Here is a 20461-nt window from a genome sequence, read left to right as displayed (position 1 = left end):
GGATTAGAAGAATCAACAGTTAAAATGGCCATATTGCCCAAAGCAATACACAGATTTAATGCAATCCCTATCAAAATCCCAATGGCACGTTTTAAAAGAAATAGAACAAAAAAAGACACCAGATTTGTATAGAACTGTAAAAGACCCTGAATAGCCAAAGCAATCCCGAGAAAAAATAATGAAAACAGAGATATCACATTTCCTGAATTCAAATTATACTACAAAGTAACAATAATCAAAACAGCATGATAATAGCGGAACAACAGACACACAGACCAATGGAACACAATTGAGAATTGAGAAATAAACCCATATGTATATGCACAAATAATTTTTGACGAACTAAAAACATACAATGGAGAAAAGAAAGCCTCTTCAATAAATTGTGCTGGGAAAATTGGAAAGCCACAAGCAAAAGAATGAAACTAGACTGCTATCTGTCATCATACACAAAAATTAATTCAAAATGGATTAAAGACTTAAATAAAAGACCTGAAACAACAAAATTCATAGAAGAAAACATGGGTACTAAACTTATGAATTTTGGTCTTAGGATTTTATGAATTTGACCTCAAAGACAAGGGAAACAAAAGCAAAACTAGATCAATGGGATTATATCAAACTAAAAAGTTTTGTACAGCAAAAGAAACCATCAACAAAACAAAGAGGCAATCAACCAAATAGGAGAAGATATTTGCTAATGATGCCTCTGATAAAGAGCTAACATCCAAATACATAAAGAACTCATACAACTCAACAGCAAAAAAACACAAACAATCTAATTTAAAAATGAACAAAGGACCCAAACAGACATTTCCCCCAAAAAGATATACAAATGGCCAACAGATATATGAAAAAATGCTCAACTTTACTAGCTATTAGGGAAATGAAATCAAAACCACAATGAGATAATACCTCACACCTGTAAGAATGGCTATTATCAATAAGATAAGTAATAACAAGTGTTGGAGAGGTTGTGGGGGGAAAGGAACCCTCATATGACCCAGCAATCCTTCTTCTGGGACATTTCTCCATAAAAATATATGTAACCCCATGTTCATTGCAGTGTTATTCACAGTGGCCAAAATACGGAAACAACTAAAGTGTCCTTCAATAGATAATTAGGTAAACAAGATGTGGCCAGGGTTTTTAGTTTTTGAATAATTTCCTTCTCATATATATGAACAAGGGTTTATGAAATATGCAGTATGTGTTGTTAAATGATTCACCAATTTGTGTTTTCTGGGTAAATTTTCCATACTACTTATGATATTCCTCAAAATTCATTGTGTTTTAGAGTCTGATAACTGGCACTCATTTAGTGTTATTCTTCGTATAGCAATAATGAGACTATTAGGATACATACGTGATTAATAGATGTAAACATTTTAAGTTCCATTTTACTTTATTTCCTCATAAGTAAAACTTATCATGTACTGAACCATGTCCTGATTAATCACACATGTATTTTCAAATTTTTTAAGTTATAAGAAAGTACATATGTTAAGGAAAACATGATGATATCAAAAAATAATTCCACTACTCATATGTAGGTGTATTTTATTCTAGTGCCTCCTATACATAAAGACTTTAATGTAACCTGTTTATTAAGCAGCCCCAACGCCACGGTATATATACATGAAACTGGGTTTTTTCCCAGTCACTTAATTCAACTGGGCTGTGTAATCTCCATTTCCTATTATTTAAAGAGTAATTAGGTAGATCTTTAATGTTTTGATCACTTTGTTTAATAAATGTACATTCTAATTTAATACATGTATTCCAGTTTAATTGAAGTCTCCTTCCTCTCCTTCCCCCGATGCAGGTTTGAGTTGGTATCTCACTACTTTGAAGAGGCCTCAGATGTCTCAGACACATCCCCCCTTCTACCTCTTCAAGGTCTGGTTCTTCCAATTTGGGAGGCATAAAAGAAGGCAGAGGGAACAAGTGACTTCCTATAATTAATTAGTCCTGTTGTTATTTTCTTACTATTGATCATTGTAACAATGCCTGATCGAAAAATGACCTCAGGTCAGCAGTTGTATAAACATTGCCTCTGGTGGAGGGATGTGGGAGTTCTTTCGAAGATCCCACTGATCCTCCTCACTGCACAGTTCCCTGACCTAGAAGACTTGACTCTTGTTCGCTCTCTTCTACCTGCCTCTCCTTCAGTACCAGCAACCTCCCAAAACCTCTTGTTGCAGAAGAAACCTTCCCCAGCAACCACCTTGAATGTGACAACAGTGAGAGTCCAAAACCAACTACCAAGATGATCAATGATCCCCCCTGAAAATTCACACATCTTTGCCATGCAAAACAGTGAATGAGCAGGTTGCTGCATTTCCATCTGCCCCCTCTGCCCTGTCAGCTTTTCCAGTTCTTCTCTTCTTGGCTCGGATAGGCACAGAGAAAAAGTCAGCAAGTCTACTGCTAAAGCAAAACCCAACAGAGAGATGAGATCTATCTCTTCTGCTTGCAAGCATCCTCTGTTTTTGCGAGTGCTTTTCTCAGGACCTTATTCATTTGGATTCTACAAAAGGAAAGCAATCCTTCCTTCCCCATTAGACAAGAAGGAAATGGGTTCCCACCACAAATGCTAAATTCTAAATAAGGGAAATGAAATGAACACCCTTCCCTATTTGTCCCAATCCCAGGCAGATAGAGTATTAGTGATAACCAATGGTAGATACCGCTATCCCGGAAAAGGGTGTCTGATGCCATTATTAGCAGATATTATCAAATGTAAGGTATTTATGTTGTGGGAGTGCAAATTGGTACAGTCAATATGGAAAACAGTATGGAGGTTCCTCAAAAAATTAAAAATAGAACTAACTATATGACCCAGCGATTCCACTTCTGAGTGTATACCCAAAGGAAATGAAAACAGGGTATTAAAGATATATATATATATATATATATATATATATATATATATATATATATACTCCCTCCCATGTTTATTGCAGCATTATTCACAATAACTGAAATATGAAAACAGCCTAAGTGCCTCAATAGATGAATGGATAAAGAAGATGTGGTATAGAATTAATGATGTGGTATAAAATGGAATGTAATTTAGCCATGAGAAGGAAGTTGATCCTGCCACTTGCAACGACATGATGGACCTTGAGCACCTATGCTAAATGAGATAAGTCAAAGAAAGACAAGTAATATCTTGTTATGTACCCATCAATGTAAAAAAAGTATGTATCTTTGCATTTTGCTTTTAAATAATGTCTTAATTCCACGTATATGTATGTGAAAGCTGACAAAGCCAAACTCATGAAAACAGAGAGTAAAATGGTGATTACCAGGGGAATAGGACAGATGTTGTTTAAGGGTACAAACTTGCAACAAGTAGTAAAGAAGTCCAAGAAGAAATCTAATGTACAACATAGTGAATATAAACAACAATATTGTATTATAATCATAAAACTTATAAAGAGACTAGAACTTAATGATTCCAACTATGAGTGGAAAAGGAGCCACATACTAAACCTGACAAGCTCAGGGAAGATCTATATTGCAGGCCTTACAAACTCAGAGACTGAAAGTAACCACATAGGGTAGACTGAACATAAAAATTCCTAACTAAAAATAGGTCAGGCACGTAGTCACATCCAAAGCCTGTAGCTTTCTTGACAAATCTCAGTCTTTACCTTAATGGACTTGTCTGTTTTCTTTTAGCATCCAAGATAACATACCTTCGAAACGTCAGAGTAATCTTTTCCAGACTCCTCAAAGCACAACCAAGGGTACTAGAGCTCTAAACCACAGAACCCTTCATTGTCATCTTGTTGGCCGCATACCAACTCTCTGTGCTGTAAATGTTAGCTGTCTTGCACCCACCAATACAAAAGAAGTATGTATCTTTCCATTTTGTTTTTTATCCAATCCCAGAGATTCCCCCTGCTTTTGCTTTCTGCCACCCCCATAATCTACCACCAATGGATTTCATGTAACCCTCCTTCTGTCTCCTCCTTTTATTCTAATTTATAAAATAAGTTGCAAAAAAATGCCATTATCTGGAGCATTTTCTCAATCCATTGAGATTTTATTTCCTGGCACTTGTTGTCAGTTTGGTTCAAATACACTCATAAAAATCCTCTTCAGGTTTGGGCATTTCTTAATCGATATAATCACTAAAAAGAAATGATAATCATGTGATATGAAAAGGTACTAATTATCTCTACAATGGTAATTATATTGCAATATATAAATTTATCAAATTAGCATGTTGCAGACCTTAAATTTACAATGTTATGTGTCAAATATATTTCAATTTTTACAAAAACTCATAGATACAGAGAACAAATTGCTGGATGCCAGAGGTGGGGGAAGGAGGTGAGATGTGAAGTGGGGACAGGGATTCAAAAGGAATAAACTTCCAGTTATAAAATAAATAAGTCCTGGGAATGTAATATATAACATGATACCTATTAGTGAGAGTAGTTAAAGAGATTTAAATATGATACAATATAAGACATTCTGGAACCAAGAGTTATAATTTTCTCATTTAATAACTCAGTCTTCTAATTTCAGCTTAGAGATATAGAGGGCTGGAAAGATATCACTCTCACTCTTACAAAAAGAGGAAAGCTAGACGAACTGAAAATCAACAAGTTATCTTGGACCATCAGAGAACTGTCACAGAGGGGATGGCCTTACAGAAGTCCAGAGAGACATGGGTGCCTGCAGGGAGACACAGGACCTGAGCATTTACTTACCTAGGACAAGCTTCCAGGTAACATAAACTAGTAGGAAAATTAAACTAAAATTGTTGACAAATTGCCTAAGGCTGAATGCATGCTAGTGTGAGACTGTGAGGTTCCTGGGGGTTGTGGTCAATAGGGGGGTTCTCACCTTCTTGCAGGAACCCCTCCTGAAACCCGACCTGGCTCTCACAGGGAGAATGGGGAAGAAGCCAGGGGTTGTTGGCTGAGGCTGGGCAACAGCAGCTACAATCGAACCCTCCTAGGCCCAGTTCCTCTACCTCCCTTGTGAAACAAAAGACTCATCCTAAAGCAAGAAATGTATCAAAGCCTGCCTGAGGGTACTGGTGCAATCCCACTAGAGCAGGGAGAGAAAGGGATTCAAAACCACAGTGTAAATATATATATGCCTTACTGTTAAAGTGTACAGCTAAAACTTACTGGATTTCGTTAACCATTGCCACCATAAAAAAAATAATAATAATTAATTAACTTAAAAAATAAACCTTAGCTTGAGGAAATTGGGAAAAGGCGAAGGTACCAAAATAGCCAAAACAATTCTGGGGAAGAAAAACAAAATTGTGTGACTTTCATTACCCAATTTCAGGACTTATCATAAAGTTACAATATTTAAGACAGTGTTGTATCTGCAGAAGGAAAGTAGAGGCATAGACATGTAGATTAATAAAACCAAATGGAGAATCTAGGAAGAGATCCACACAAATACAGTTAACTGGTTTTTGAAAAATGCAAAGTCAACTCAGCAGAGAAATGAAAGGCCTTGCAACGAGTGGTGGTAGATCAATTGGATGATGTCAATGTAGATATAAATTTAAAATAAGAGGCTAATACTCCCTGTTGAAAACAAGGGAAGAGACTTCTCTCCCTCGACCCCTTTTCTTAGAGCATTTGCTGTAGAACATTTGTCATAATAAGTCCTTTATCTTTTTGAAAGGTATGTAAATCTGTTTAAAAGTAACATAGATCTATTGCATGCTTTACTACCCAATAATGTCTTTCTCAAGGACCTAAAACCCTCTTTTTTAAATATAATTATAAAAGAAGACAGTGTTTCACCATTTCTATGGAATGGTAGGAGCCTAACCTCAGAGGTCACTCCAAAGTGCAAAACTATCTCCTGTCATAATGGTGTGAGTTTATTTTCCTTTGAATAAAGCCAATTAGCAAACACAAATGACTACCTCCATTACCAGGTGAATCTAGAATAAGGATACGTGTGACAGATGGTGCTGTCTAGTTCTCTTACTAATGGACTAGTTGCTGTTTATCATGAGAACACATATGTAAAGCATTGTATCTGCTTGGCTATTATGCTATAATGGTAATTAACCCTTGATCCTCCTCCGAGCTGCAGTGTTGTTTCCTTAAGGGAAGCAACGTTTGTGAAGAGATTAACTATACTTCATCCACCAGATTCTGCATATGAAGGTGGTGTGTTTTTTTCTGAATATCACATTTTCATTCAATTATCTATTTAAGTCACCAAAGGTTACTTTCAACACCAGACTCTATCTCAACTACATCAACAGTCATGGAATCATCTGATTAAAGACAACTGAGTACCACTTTGACTGTTACAATGTTTTTGCTGCTGATCTGTTCTCTTCACAGACTGCAACCCTACAAATCATCTTCTTGGAAACATAGCCATTCAGTATGTGACCAGCAGAACAGAACATGACAGGATGGCCAGACAGGGAACCAAATGATATGTAACATAATATATATAATCTGTATGAGGTGTAAAGGAAAACAAGGAATCTTCTTATTGTGCTGAAAATCTTTATAGCCTTTCCAGTACAACTTCTGTGTATATGTTACACTATGTCTAGTCTCTGCTTTTATCCTTTGGAGACTTGGAGACTCCCCCAAAAGTTAAATGCTATCTACTTTATAGCTGTAAGTTAGTTATATTTAAAAGGCCTACTTGTAAGTTTTGCTTCTTCAGGATATTAAAATATATGTTGTGATGTACTAAAGATCCTGATGTCTACCAAATATTATAGAGCATTTTAGCCTGATTTATTATATGTATTAACTTATGAAAGTAGCTGTAAACGACTAGGAATTATGTTGTTTGTATTAAACCCAGATCTATTTCTTAGTATGTGGTTCACGCTATTGTGGAAAATCCTTTACCTTTTACCTTTGTCAGTTTGTAATAAGAAGTTTTTCCTTTTACCTTTTGTAGCTCAGAGAGCACCTGATGTATTGTCTCAAACACAATAAACATGCCCCTCCCTGAAGGAAAAAAAAAAAAAGGTTATTGCAAACTTATTTTTGGTAATGAGAACTCGGAGGCGATTTGGGTTAGTTAGGAAATCTATTTTAGAAAGATAAAGGCTAAGCTGTTATAGAACAGTTCCCAAAGTATAGTGAATAACCAAATAAAAGATTACTTTTCTCTTAAGCCCAGATATGTATGGATGGTCCAGAGTGAAAGGCCCAAGTTCCTTCTATATTGTCTCTTTGTTATCTCCTAGGGACTTAGTCAACCGCCATTCAATCCTCACCCATGGCAAAGACTGATAATTGCTCTCCAGTATCTATCCTTCCCTCTACCTTTCAGCAACAGAACCTTTCCATGTTTTAGACACGTGAGTGTTCATGTCATGTAGAGAAGACATTTTTCAGCCCCATGTGGTCAAAGGTGGATAACTGTCAATGTGCTGATAATTCCTGCAGCTGAGTGATGGAACCAGAGGGATTTCACACTATTCTTTCCACTTCTGCATATGTTTAAATTTGTCCATAATAAAAAGTTTTTGCCACAATTAAAAATTTGTTTTAAAGTTTTTAATCAATTTGGATTTTATTTGAATTGTAATAAATAAAAGGATTAATTTTGGATGACGTGATAAATTTGTATTTTCTTCTCTTATTAAAATATCTTTAATATCTTTTTATTTTTTAAATATCTTAATATCTTTTTCATTTTATGTTTTTTACCATTATCTTACTTTTATAATCATAAATATAAATTGAAAACATGAGGAAGTGGGAAGGAAGGGAAGGTCAGAGAGAGGGAGGAAGGAAATTTCAAGCTTTTAAACTAGGAAACTTTAAAACTCTATATTTTTATCTCCAGAAATTATTGGCCACTCTAAGATCCCACTTGTATGATGCAACCCATTGAAACAAGAGTGATACAGGGGAGGAATAGTTGGCCCTGGAGAATTTATTCAGCTTTAGAGCAAGCCTCCTGCTTAGGAGCCTCTCTAGGGACCTCCTTCATTCTCCAAGGTTTAGCTGAGATCGAGTCCCTCTGGTCATTGTTATTTGGAAGGCAGAATTAAGAAGACTTCCATCTGGACAGAAAGATTTTAGCGATATTTCCTTGCTCGCAAGTTCCATCCATTGCATCTTCTAGAGAAAGAACAAAGTTGAAGGAAACCCACAGAGCCCTAACCATACCACTGGTTAATGGATGCCATTCAGATATCCTCCACTGAGAGCACCTCTTTTTAGCCTAGGGAGCCCAGGTGAAGAAAAATCTCTTTCTCATTCAAATCCATCTTCTCTTAAAACTATCTACTCAGGGAACCTATGAGTATACAAGCCATGAATAGAAATCAAATACTCATTTATCATCTTCCTGAGCTACTTGTTAAGGAGAGAGGGGTGACCACTTTACCTTCCTCTGGTCTAGACTAACCCCTATAACTGTCCATTTTACCAGGTGTTCTAAGTGTTCTTTTATCTTTTATTATTATTATTATTACTACTACCATCTTTATGATGTACAGAAGATGGTCTAAGTTTGACTTGGTTTTATCCAAATCTCCTGTTACCAACTCAGAGAATAAGCCAGTCTTCATGGACTCTCATGTTAAGTCCTAAGATTACAGTGAAAATAGTGGAGATTACAGATTCACAGAAATCCTGGAAGGGAAGGCCTTGGAGCAACTGCCCTCACTTATATTTTGAGGACTTTCTCCTGCCTGGCTTCCTGAAACCAACACCCTGTGTGCCACTTCTCCTTGAGCTGATACAGAAGAGGAGATGGAGTTTCTGCTTATTACCAGAGATACCCAAGGAAGATCGTCCCTCAATCTTTAGAATTTCTAAGTCAGAATGGACTTTAGAAACCATACAATTTTCCTAAATTGTTTTTCTAATGAATTTTTTTTTTATTCACAGACTTACAGTGGCAAAGAAAGGTTTTATGTCATCACCAAGAGTTGATCATTCAAATTATTCATCATCGTCTGTCAGCCAGGTGGTCAGCCAAAATGTTTATTGCTTACTCACTATGCTGGCCAGCACTCCTGTGGTTTGAACTTGGTTCATTTTGGAACTGAAGGACAGTACTTCTCGGCGCTCTGGCACCTGTTCCTGAATCCCTTCCTTTCCGTCTCCAGCCTGGATAATCTCTATTCTCTCCTTTCCTTTCTAGGTCTAATTCTGTACACTCTTCCTTCCCACCTCTCCACCTTGGCCAATAGGTTACTGCCCTGAGCTGGGAAGGGCTGATGAGGTCTGACATGGCAGAGTTGCTGCTGCTACATAATCTGTCCTGGGTCAGCCGCGAAGATTTTCTCACAGTGCCTTATCCTCAGACATGTTCTGAAACTGATAATCCATTTAAGTATTCTTTTCTGTTCTTGTCCCTCTGAAGGAAAACTTGAATGCTCCATGGAAGTTGGCAACATAACCACAATCACTGCATTTGTTCTCCTAGGAATATCCAACAACCCCCAGGTCCAGGTAGTACTCTTTGTTCTGTTCCTGGTGATTTACCTCCTGATCCTCACGGGGAATCTGCTGATGCTGCTGGTGATCAGAGCTGATTCCCACCTCCACACTCCCATGTACTTCTTCCTGAGTCACCTCTCCTTCCTGGATGCTTTCTATTCCTCCATCATTATGCCCAAACTACTAGAGAATCTTCTTTCCAAGTGGAAGACTGTATCCTTCCTTCAGTGTTTCAGCCAGATCTCCTTGGTCTTATTTTCTGGAGCTACTGAAGCTTGCCTCCTTTCAGTCATGGCCTATGACCGGTTCCAGGCTGTGTGCCACCCACTGTTGTATGTGGTAACTATGGAAAGGAAGTTTTGTACCAGCCTGGTGGGAGTATCGTGGGCCATAGGAATAGGGACTGGCCTAGTTAACACCTTCCTTTTGGCTCAGCAGCACTTCTGTGGCCCCAACCTCATCCACAGTTTCTCCTGCGAGTTTCCCAATGTGCTCCTGTTGGCCTGTTCTCATCCCTACATTAGCATTGCCTCCATTCTGACCACCATGGTGATCCTGGGTCTAGGCACCCTTGTCCTATTGCTGGGTTTCTATACCCGTATCATCAGGACAGCCCTGGGGATCAACTCTGCCACTGGTCGGAGCAAGATCTTCTCCACCTGCTCTTCTCATTTTCTTGTGATTACCATCTTTTATGCTTCAGGATTTTTCAGGTATGTCATTCTATACCTCCTGAATGTAAATATAGGATATTCCTCAGCCTAAAGTGGTCTTGGTCTGTAGAACAAAGAGTTGCAAAGTAGCAGGAAAATAATTGTACCAGAATTCAGAAGGCCTGGGTTCTAGTTCCAGCTCTGCTCTGGACTAGCGGTGTGAATTATGAAAAATCCATTTTCTTTCTGAGGCTTCAATGGTCTACTCTGAAAAATGAACTTATACAAAGGCTAAAGATTTTCCTACTTTCATGAACCTATGATTTGAGAGTCCTCAAAAGGAAACCAGGGAACCTTTAGTGGAGTTTTATTCAGTGTAAGACAAAAAAATAAACAGATGCCATGTTTCTTTTCTGCTAGAAAATGATGCCTCCAAAGTCTATTTACTATCATTATTTATCAGGCACATACTAGACACCAGGTGCTTTACATGATCAATTTCAGTATGCTACAAAATAAATATTATTAACCCCATTTTCAGGCAAGGAACCTGAGTTTCAGGAGTAACCAGGTAATTTCTCAAAGGTCCCAGAACGAGCTATCAATGGAGCCATAATTTAAACCAAGTCTCAATGACTTCAAATCTCAAGTTTTTTCCTACCATGCTTCTCTCAAACGTAAACAGCCTAGCTGATGAGTCCCCACTTACTAAGAGACACAATACTTATGATCTGTGTTCTCTATCAGTAAAATGGAGATAGATTTGCACAAATTGCTCCATGCTTTTCTCACCTGTTTGTAACTTAGAGAGAGGTCAGGGTGGGAAAGGATGATAAAGAATAGTCTAGGAGTACTCATCTGAGCCTGTAAACAAATCTCCTCATTTCTCTCTGTCTCAGTTTCCTCATATGCCATATGAAGACAATAAGATTTCTCCTACCTACCTCACAGAAATGTTAGGAGAGATAAATTAGATGATGAAGGATGATAGTAAAATGAATATTTTTTTAACAAAGTACACCAGAACCCACAGAGAATATTTCCAATGATGATGGCATCATTGAAAAATAATAATAATATTAATAATAATAATAATGCTTTTTTAGGAAGCACTCCCAGTGATACTTAACAAATCATCCAAAATTTTAATCTTATTATTTTGGATTTCTATCTTGTGCTTAACATTTTATCTTCTACTTTATTTATCAGGCTTTGCTTCTTTCCTAAACCAAAGAAAAATGCACCTAAAAAGACAAATGTTTGTTTCATTTAGCATTATAAAAATAATGTGCTATTATTCTGATGATAATTTCCAGAGCAGTGAATGTTATGAACAATGGCAGCATTATTGGACTAAGTATACAATTTTGCAAGGAACAGTCATCGCAAGATGAAAACATATAGTTGTATAACAGGAAAAAGAAGATTTTAAAATTCCTCATATTATCATTATAACTATTAAGGAAAGACACTTTGAAGAGAATGAAGTGCTCCAGAAATGCATGAAATTATTATTAGTTCTATTCTAACCTGCAGTACTGGATATGCTGCAGAACTTCTTTTTACCTCGGGGCAGCTCCTATAATGTTTTGCATGAGATAATTCATGTTTGAACGCATTCGAAGGCAGAAACAAGTGACTTCTCACTCATCATATAGTCATTTCTAGGTGCTGTACCAGTGACAGTCAACTCAGCTCTGAGGACCCTCATTGCAGAGTCTCTAGAATAGAATGGACCGTGGTGGTCAAGATTATTGTGGCCATTGTCCTGAGCTAAGTTTATTCCTTTGTGCAATTCCCTTCAAGGTATATGACTCCAGCGTCTGACTCAGTCCTGGATCAAGTGCTCTCCCTGCAGTACTGTGTGGTGAGCCCACTGTTAAACCCCTTCGTCTACAGTCTGAAGAACCAGGAGGTGAAGGCTGCTCTAAGGAGGATGCTGACCAGGAGGCCCAGACTTACCTTCTAACCCAGGCTCTACTGCCTCACCAGGAGGAAAAGTGATGGGAAAGAAGAAGAGGCAGGAAGAGCTGTCACCATTCAGCTATCTTGGCATTCATTCTTTCCAAAAAAAAAAAAAACACCTTAGTCCTTCTGACCCCAGTGCCCCCTGCCTAGTCAATCAATATGGGGAAACTTTCACAGACCAGATAACACCGATCCACAGTGGGCCCAAGAAAATCCTCACAGCTTCACCAACCATTTCTAAAGCTATTGCTTTTTTCTCTCATTTCCTGTCTTTTTTACCTTTCCCTTTTCTGTCTCACAAAGTGTAAATTAACCTATTCAACCACTAGAAAATATCTCACTGCATTCTTGGAGAGTCCCATCTTGGTACTATGAGACCCAACTTCGCCTATATTCTCATCCCAAAAAAATTTCTGGCAAGATCTGCAGCTCCATAATAACTTAGAAAGAAATAAAATAAAATAAAATAGTGTCTCCTGTTGTCTCTGTTCTTAGCAAGTACATCTAAAGTAAAGCCTTACAAATAACAAATCCTCAATTACTATTTGTTGACAAAGTAAAGCATGAATGATAAATGCGTCTGAAAAGTCCTTTCTCTGTGATAATCCTAGAAAATGGGAAGAGGTGAATATCCTCCTCTAAAGTATAAGTCTTGAGAGCAAAGCCTCTGTCTAACAGCTTCTGTATCCCCAGTGTCTAGAATAGTCCTGTCACCTAATAGGTTTTCAATTAGTTTTAGATAAGTGTCTGTGTGTGGCAGCGGTGGGGGGGGCGGGGCGGGGTGGAAGGCAAGGAAGAATGAGAGTGAGAGAAGGAACTTAGGAAAAAGAACATTTAATTTTATCCAGTAAAATTCTTTCATTCACAACAATATAGATGTTAGGGGAAAACAGCATGGAGGAAAAATTGGGATAGAAAGAGAGAAAGAGAATCCATATTTGGGAGTGTTGTCCTGAGTCTTCCTCTCACAAGGAGCTCTGTGAATGGTGTGAAATTTAGTGGCCTCTTCCCCTGAGCCTCCCCACTACCCAACTTAGCCTGGACCACTTCAGTTCCCTGCCTGGTTCAAGATGTTCCAGGCCTAGAGGAATGAGGAGAATGAATGCTCAGCTGTCATCCCACTTCCCATTCAGCTCCCAAAAAAAGTTCTCAAGAAAACTAGCTGTCCTCTTTCTACCCAAAGGCCAAGAGCTCTGCATTAGTCAAGATTACCTCTCAGCTAGCTCCTTGTCTTATCTCTGTCCTTGATCCTCTGACCCTCAGGCTAAGATCCTCTCTGCAAGTAAATTTATTGTCAGTTTCTTTCAGCAATCTTCAGCCTGTGAAGATTATAGCTAGCCTCATATATGGTATACCTACAGGTGAAATTCCCTGATCTTCTCTTCTCTGTAAGATGAAGGCTGGGGCTTTGGGCTGAAAAAAACAGCCCTAGTTTTAGCTGCATTCCTGCTCTAGCCACATGATGGAGCTGGCGCCTTATATTTTCCAGAGCATATGACTCCCTGAGGGTGTAACTGCGGCAAGGTAATAAGTAAGAAATGTGTGAGCTCAGTGGGAGGAATGGCCATCCAACCCTTCCCTCCCCCATCCACTCATACACAGGGGTTATTCCTAAAACACTGTAGACTTGGGGAAAAGCCTTGTGTCCCATAATTAGGAAGGGAATGACATTCAACATCCCGGAGAGACACATCACATTGTGTTTAAATTCACACTAAAATATATGATGAATATCAAGTTATTTCCTGAGACTTTGTTTTTATTAAGTGTAGAGGAAGGCTGACCTCTCCACCCCTTGCTTGGTCTTCTAGGTCCCTAGATAGGCCACGTGAGCCTCATTTGGGAGCTGCTGGTCTCTAAGACAAGAGAAGTAAAGACTGATTGAGTAAAGCCCCAAAGGGTTTAGGGGGCGAGAGAAGTGTAATTAGCTATATTAGACATCTTAGGAAAGCAGGGCGAAGAAGACAGAAATTAGAGGATAACTCAGCAATTTAGAAATGTGGTAAATTAAATTGGAGTCTTGGAATGCTGGATCATCAAAGGAGGAAGAGGTCTCAGAAAAACCACCTAGATCAAAATCTTCATTTTAAGATGAGGAAATTAAGGTATACAAGACAAAGATGACCGGCCTAGGTTTGAACCATCAACAAGTAGCAGAAACAGACGTTAGGACTCAAATCCCCTGATTTTCCTTCTTTCACATTTCTCATAATCATTAGAATACATAAAGTTCTGTGAAAATCTTCCTTAAAACCAAGCAAAGCAGCAAGGAGGAATAATAAAGTGCAGGGTCCAAAGCAAAGGGCCCCAGGCGTCCAGATTCTTCCATTGTTGAGCCGACTGTGTCTTTATTTCTTACCTCTGGTTACCAGAGACAGTTCCTCTCACAGCTCTTTGTGAAGGATATTTCCTTGTCTCAAAGGTAGACAAATCCCTCAACCCCCTCAAGTCAGCCATTTCAGATTCTCAAGCCCTCCACCTTTGCTGTCCTTTTCCCATCCCACATCTCTACCTGTCAAAATCCCATCCTTACTTCAAAACCAATTTAAATGTCACTCCTTTCATGAATTCTTCCTTGATCCCTTTTTTCCCCCCACACACCCTCAAATATGAATTCTCTTTCCTTTTATGAATGCTCAGGGCACATTTCTAACCTGTCTCATGATGCTTATGACACTATCCCTTGTATTACAATTATTTATTGTTTATCTTATCTCTCTTGCTAGTCCTTGAGGGAAGAAACACTTTTAGCCAAACTTTGAATCCCCTCTATATTACCTCGAATATGCTAAGCGATTCATAAAAGTTTGTTGAATTGAATTAGTACAGAAAAGAACCTCCATTTTTTCTAAGTCCAGCCTATTTCCTCTATAGTAGAGATAAAAGGAGACTATGACCTATGGCTTTAGTGTCTGCCCACTCACCCTATTTCCTCCCTCTCCCCTCAGGAAGAAAATACAACCAGCCACTCGAAATCAGGCCCTTTATTCAGGATAGAGGTGGAAACCATTGTTGTAGTGAAAGTGCCATCAGGGCAGCTGAGCAAGAGTCAAAAGTCCAGTGCACCAGTCACACACCCTTGGAGAATAGTCCTCAAACTGTCCAGTGGTGTCACTACAGGGCTCGGGTCTCAGAGACAAATTAGCTGCAGGGGAGTAGAAAGATGTGAACCAAGGTAGGGGAAGAAGAGTTCCGGAGACATAAGGAGGGCAGAAGCAGCAAGGACCACAGGTGCTTACGACTTCCCACAGCGCCACTGTTCCAGCTTCTCAGAGCAGAGTGGTTTATGGGCCAACCTGATAATGGAAAGGAGATGGAGCAAGTTGACTCACTGGATCTTAGTTCAAACTTCCATCTAGCTTTATCCCCAAGAGTACTGAAGTGGAAGAATATGGGAAAATTACAGAAAGCCTTTTCTAGCCAGATGACAAGGGATAGTGGGCCACCTACTGGGGTAGGGTCTATTTTTAAAGAAAATTGTAGGGCTAAAAAAGTATACAGTGATACCAAGGGATGCTTTAGGGTCTAGGATTAAACAAGTAGAATTAGATTTCTGAGTCCAGGTGAAAGGAGGCGGTGCCTCAGCCCTCTATGAGGAAACTCTTATTAGGAAATTGCCAAACAGGGGTGGAGTGAGGAAGCCTGAGTCTGCTCTATGAGTGTTGTTTCAGAGACTATATTCTAGATTAAATTACCATAAGACAGGGAGAAAGGAGAGTTGTGCTGAAGCTAAAGGTATGAGAAGAAAGAATGGAAGGAGAAAGTAGAATGGGGATTCACCAATAGTCAATTCCTTCACTATCCAGGATCTTCTTGGCACACATCATGTCATCAGTAAGGTCATCATCCAAGAACTCTGGCAGAAATTATAGGAAACAAAATGAGTGTGCTAAGTATTATCCAGAAAGGTAATGAGTTTCCTTCTTTCCTGGATCTAGTAAGTCTGGTCTTTCTCTGAACTGAAGACTTATGCCTGTTGCCTTTCTATATGAGAAAGCCAATACAGTAATGCCTCCCCCTAGGTGAGAAGCATTTATGGAGGAATTATCAATTTCATCAACTTACTCTGAAAATGCAGGATATCACACTTCAAGATTCTCAGACAGCTCATATCATTGACCCATGAATTTCAGAAGAGTATCTGGGGATTTTGTGATCCTTAAAAATTCTAGCTGCCTCTAACTCAGCATTGTCAATTCAAGTCCTACAGTTGATGTGGAGTCAAAGGCAGTGAATCCAGAGATGTTCTGGACATCAAAAAGGAGATCATCCCAGGGGTAGATTCAAGAAAAACAGAGAACCAATATAAAAGAGGCTACTCACTATCACAGGAGATGCCGCAGATGTTTCTTGACCGAAGTATCTGATTGTCCCTGCACCAAAGTTTGTTATTGATCTGGAAGAGTCCATACTCTCTCTTTCCATTGTTGTTGATTATGGTTTTTGTGTCATAACCACTGCTATGAAATATGGTACAGATCCCTGAGGGGAAAATGAGAAAGTTGTCACAGAGATATCCAGCACAGCATAAACAAGAACCTGTATTCCCAGAGAGAAAAAAGTTCTCCAAAAAATCTCTAAATATAGCAAACCAGAGTATCTTGATGAGATAAAAAAAAAAAAATCCAAAAAGGATTAGACAATGGAAGATGGAAAAGTTAAGAGAATAAATGTATTAAAAGAGTAAAGAAATAAGCAGAGAAGATATGAGGATTATTAGATAATTGAGTGAAAGCAAAAACAAAAAGAGAAGGAAAAAGAGGGTAAAAGAAAGGAGCAGATGAAGAATGGGACAAAGCAAGGCAGCAGAAAACTCACATTCCGGTAAGGTGATGCCGCCATAGCCATCCATATCTTTCAGCACCTGGGACAGCTCACATTTGGTAAATTGCTTCGCCTGGGTGGCAGGGAACAGAATGCCCACCAGAAGCAGAAAGAGGAAAGACATCATTTTGGCTGTCCCCAAGAATCTGAAATGGGGGCACCACTCAGCTTCACCTCCTTTTATTTGTGGAGAAAGCCTCAGGGGCCCCGGCACCATGCCCTACATCCAGGAAGAGGAAGAAGAGAAACTGGTTGTGCCACACAGAAACCGTGAGCCTGCCAACTTACTTCCGTAATTTCACCACACTTTTCCTTCCCCTCTTCTAATCTCTAATCCATACCAGGAATCGTTTGGTTTTTCGTCCAGAGAGTTCCATGCATGAACTCCTTTCCCATTTGGCTTTGCTTATACCTTTGTTTCTCACAGGGTTGGTTCTAGGAAGTGGCATGTCCTCAGCCTACTTCAGGAACAAAGGGGTCCTCAGGGATAATACGAGTGAGGCAATCAGAGCACACAATAAAAGTCCATGGCTAACTCCCCTTTCCCTTAGAGACATACAGAATACATTAAAAGAGTGTGAGCATATGTCATCATATGCTATGGTCCCAGGATTAGAACTGGCACTTGTCCAGTCAACCCAGATATGATACAAAGCCCAGGAAGAATCCCTTGACATGGTGGCTCATGGCTGAGGGCTCAAGAATCAGTATAGAATATGGCAACACAGACTTTGAGAATCCGATATAATTTAGATCCAGAGACTTCTTACTTCAGGAAACTGGAGAACTTGAAAAATGTGTATGACAGTATCTAGCTATACTATGAGCTATCATCAAGCTCACAGCCCAACCACCACTACCACTAAGTGACCTGCTTTTACACTGGCATTAATTAAAACATCCCGTAAATCCAAAACTAATAACTTGTAACAGATTTGTTGTATAGAAACTTGTACACACCCTCAGAGTTGGCCTCTGTAGGTTAAAAATAGAGTGAGCCACGCCAATGAAAAGACTGGACTTTAAGTATGTTAAGATTAGACTGGGATATATATGGAGCTTATAAAACAAGATTCTGGATCTGGATCTGAGCTTAAGATCAGTGCACCTGAGTAAGTGGAGTTGAGGGTACTAGTTCTGAATAATTCTCTCAACTCGTTTGCATCAAATTTCATGTCATAGTATCAATAGCTGTTAGCATCCTTCGTGCCAAGGCTCATCCTCTAAACCTGATTTCTTACATTTCAAGGGGCTATCCGTCCCAACCAAACTTTTTAAGACTTCTAAACTGAAGGCATTGCAAACTGTTATATCTTACAATTCTTCAGAATTGGGGCAAACTCCTCTCGGTTTTATCCTGTTGTCTATACCATGAAAAACCAGTATATGAAGTAACATGGTTAAAACAAGTTTGGAGGCTCTTGGAGTACCAAGAGAGATGAGCAGAAAGTCCTTATAGCAAAGGACTTTCTTATGTTCAGAGACAGAAAAAGTGCTGCCACTGCATTTCTTCTCTATTCCACCCAGAGGCATTAGAGGGGCATATCCAGAATGGAACAGAAATCTATCACACTAAGCAAGTATGGTTGAGAATATGACTAGAATGAGAAGACGACCTTGAACCATGTAGGAGAGGAACAAATAAGAAAAGCTAGTCCTGAGCACTAGTCTTTCAATAGTGGAGTCTGGTATAAAATCCTTCTGTCCTGGGCTATAAACTAAGTACCTGTGATAGAATAAAATAGTGGGCCAGGGTATCAGGAATCACAGGCACTTCTACACTTTCAGTCAAGTCAAGACTTATGACAGCAGCCTGCTTGCCTATAATTTAACTGTATCTCTCCCCTTCTCTGTAAGCAATAAAAAGCAGTATCCAGGTCAGGAATCACAGGTGAGTGCAGAAAAGAAAATAAATGTGCCTCAGACAAGAGGAACCATTATTTTCCTAGAAATGTTTGTAAAATAGTATATCTGGGGGCCAACTGGAAAAAAAAGATAGAAGATGTCTGCTGTGAACAATTACAAACATTCAAAGAAAGATGTAGATTCTTGGAAATAGACCAAAGAAGAACAGCCAACAATGATCACACTGGAAGAGGAAGTGTGTGGAAAGAAGTGAGCACAGCTAATGGAAAAAAGCTTCTGCCAAAATCGCCCTTTCCAGAGAGGTTTAGTTAAGTACTCTGCTTGCAGGCCGAGATCTGAATCAAGGCAGTGAAGAGGAATTTACAACACATTGGATTTTTCAGAAATAAACTGGGAAGTTGTATTCATTCTCTCAGGTGGTGTGGTTAAAATCAGAGCTTCTCAAACCAATCATTTTGGGGGGACTTCTAGAGACTAAGAAACAATAGGCATCTGCTTCAAAACATGTTTGACAGTAGCCATCCGAAACTGCAGTTTGTAGGTGAGTGGTAGTTTATAGAGAGAGTGCAGGCAACCATTTGGAGAAACACCCTAAGGGCCACAATAATATTAATTATTACTTCTTATAGTTAATAGCCTCATCTTATTCTATTTCCTCACAGAATTCAGGTTAATTATCACCAGATGAACAATGAAGCTAGATCTTGAACTCAAAACCCAAATTTCAGACAAATTCTTAATTAAATTAGAGAGTTATTTAAAGTAAATAAGATTTGGAAAGGGAGTGCTTTCTATTGGCACTTTCTTTTTTGGTTGCTTGTGCAAACATCCTTGCAAAATCACTTAATACTATGAATTCACATTCTATATCCACACCGAAGGCCTGCTCTCAATTTACATAAAATTATTTTGAATCATTGTATTTGCATTACTATTTCTGTAACTACTTTTGTGCTTATATGAGTCATTCATTTTTTTTTTTGTGAATTGGGAATAGTATCAACAAAAAATTCAAATATACAAATTAAATAAAAACACACAAATTACTTTAAAATATACTAACTAAAATAAGCATTACCTTTTTCATTTAATATTAGCTAAAACAGGACATGGTTCCATAGTGTAGTGGTTAGCACGTCTGCTTTACACACAGAAGATCCTGGGTTCACACCCCAGTAAAGCCACAGTCCATGGTCTACAGCCATGCCACCCTGAACAAGCCCAACGTGTGATCTCAGAAGCTACACGGGGTCGGGCCTGGTTAGTACATGGATGGGAGACCACGTAGGAAGACAGGTGCTGTAGGCATAAATAATAATAATAAATAATAATTTTAAAAAGTAAATTTAATATTAGCTAAAACAGGGGGAGGAAAAAAATGCGATAGATGATAGAGACTCTGTTCACCACTCTGGTGACCAAATCAAAGTTGTGTCAGAAACGAGGAGCAGCAGCAAGGAAAAATCACCTGGGAACTAGATGAACAAGCCAGGAAGAAATCCAAGAAATCACCCTGCAACAGCAGAAGCTAGGACGAGGTGAGGATGCAATGCTGTCCCGTCCCGAGTGGCTGAGTGAGACAGAGATTGCAGCAGTGGCAGACACCTCCTAAAGGGGTCGGGTCCATGAGCAGATTTTCTCAGTGATGAACCTGCTCACTCTGAGCACCAGTGCCTATTTGGCTGCTCACAGGGGCACCAGGGACTTACAGGAAAACATTGT

The 20461-nt window shown here is 39.0% G+C and overlaps 2 protein-coding genes across 2 annotated transcripts; one reads left to right on the top strand and one right to left on the bottom strand.

Moving 5' to 3' along the window:
* The first annotated feature begins 9368 nt into the window (after positions 1 to 9368).
* Positions 9369 to 12050, top strand: LOC107514284 (olfactory receptor 8S1-like). The gene is made up of 2 exons (XM_016151850.2): positions 9369 to 10141; positions 11888 to 12050. Exons 1-2 carry the CDS (start codon positions 9369 to 9371, stop codon positions 12048 to 12050), a joined length of 936 nt encoding a protein of 311 aa, XP_016007336.2.
* A 3234-nt stretch (positions 12051 to 15284) lies between these two features.
* On the bottom strand, positions 15285 to 17000 carry LALBA (lactalbumin alpha). Its single transcript, XM_016151851.1, has 4 exons — positions 16868 to 17000; positions 16373 to 16531; positions 15830 to 15905; positions 15285 to 15345 (listed from the first exon to the last, which is right to left on the bottom strand). Exons 1-4 carry the CDS (start codon positions 16998 to 17000, stop codon positions 15285 to 15287), a joined length of 429 nt encoding a protein of 142 aa, XP_016007337.1.
* Between the last annotated feature and the right edge of the window lie 3461 nt (positions 17001 to 20461).

Source organism: Rousettus aegyptiacus, unplaced genomic scaffold, assembly GCF_014176215.1.
Source record: "Rousettus aegyptiacus isolate mRouAeg1 unplaced genomic scaffold, mRouAeg1.p scaffold_m13_p_2, whole genome shotgun sequence".
NCBI classification, from domain to species: domain Eukaryota; kingdom Metazoa; phylum Chordata; class Mammalia; order Chiroptera; family Pteropodidae; genus Rousettus; species Rousettus aegyptiacus.
This window is presented reverse-complemented; position numbering and strand designations above follow the sequence as displayed.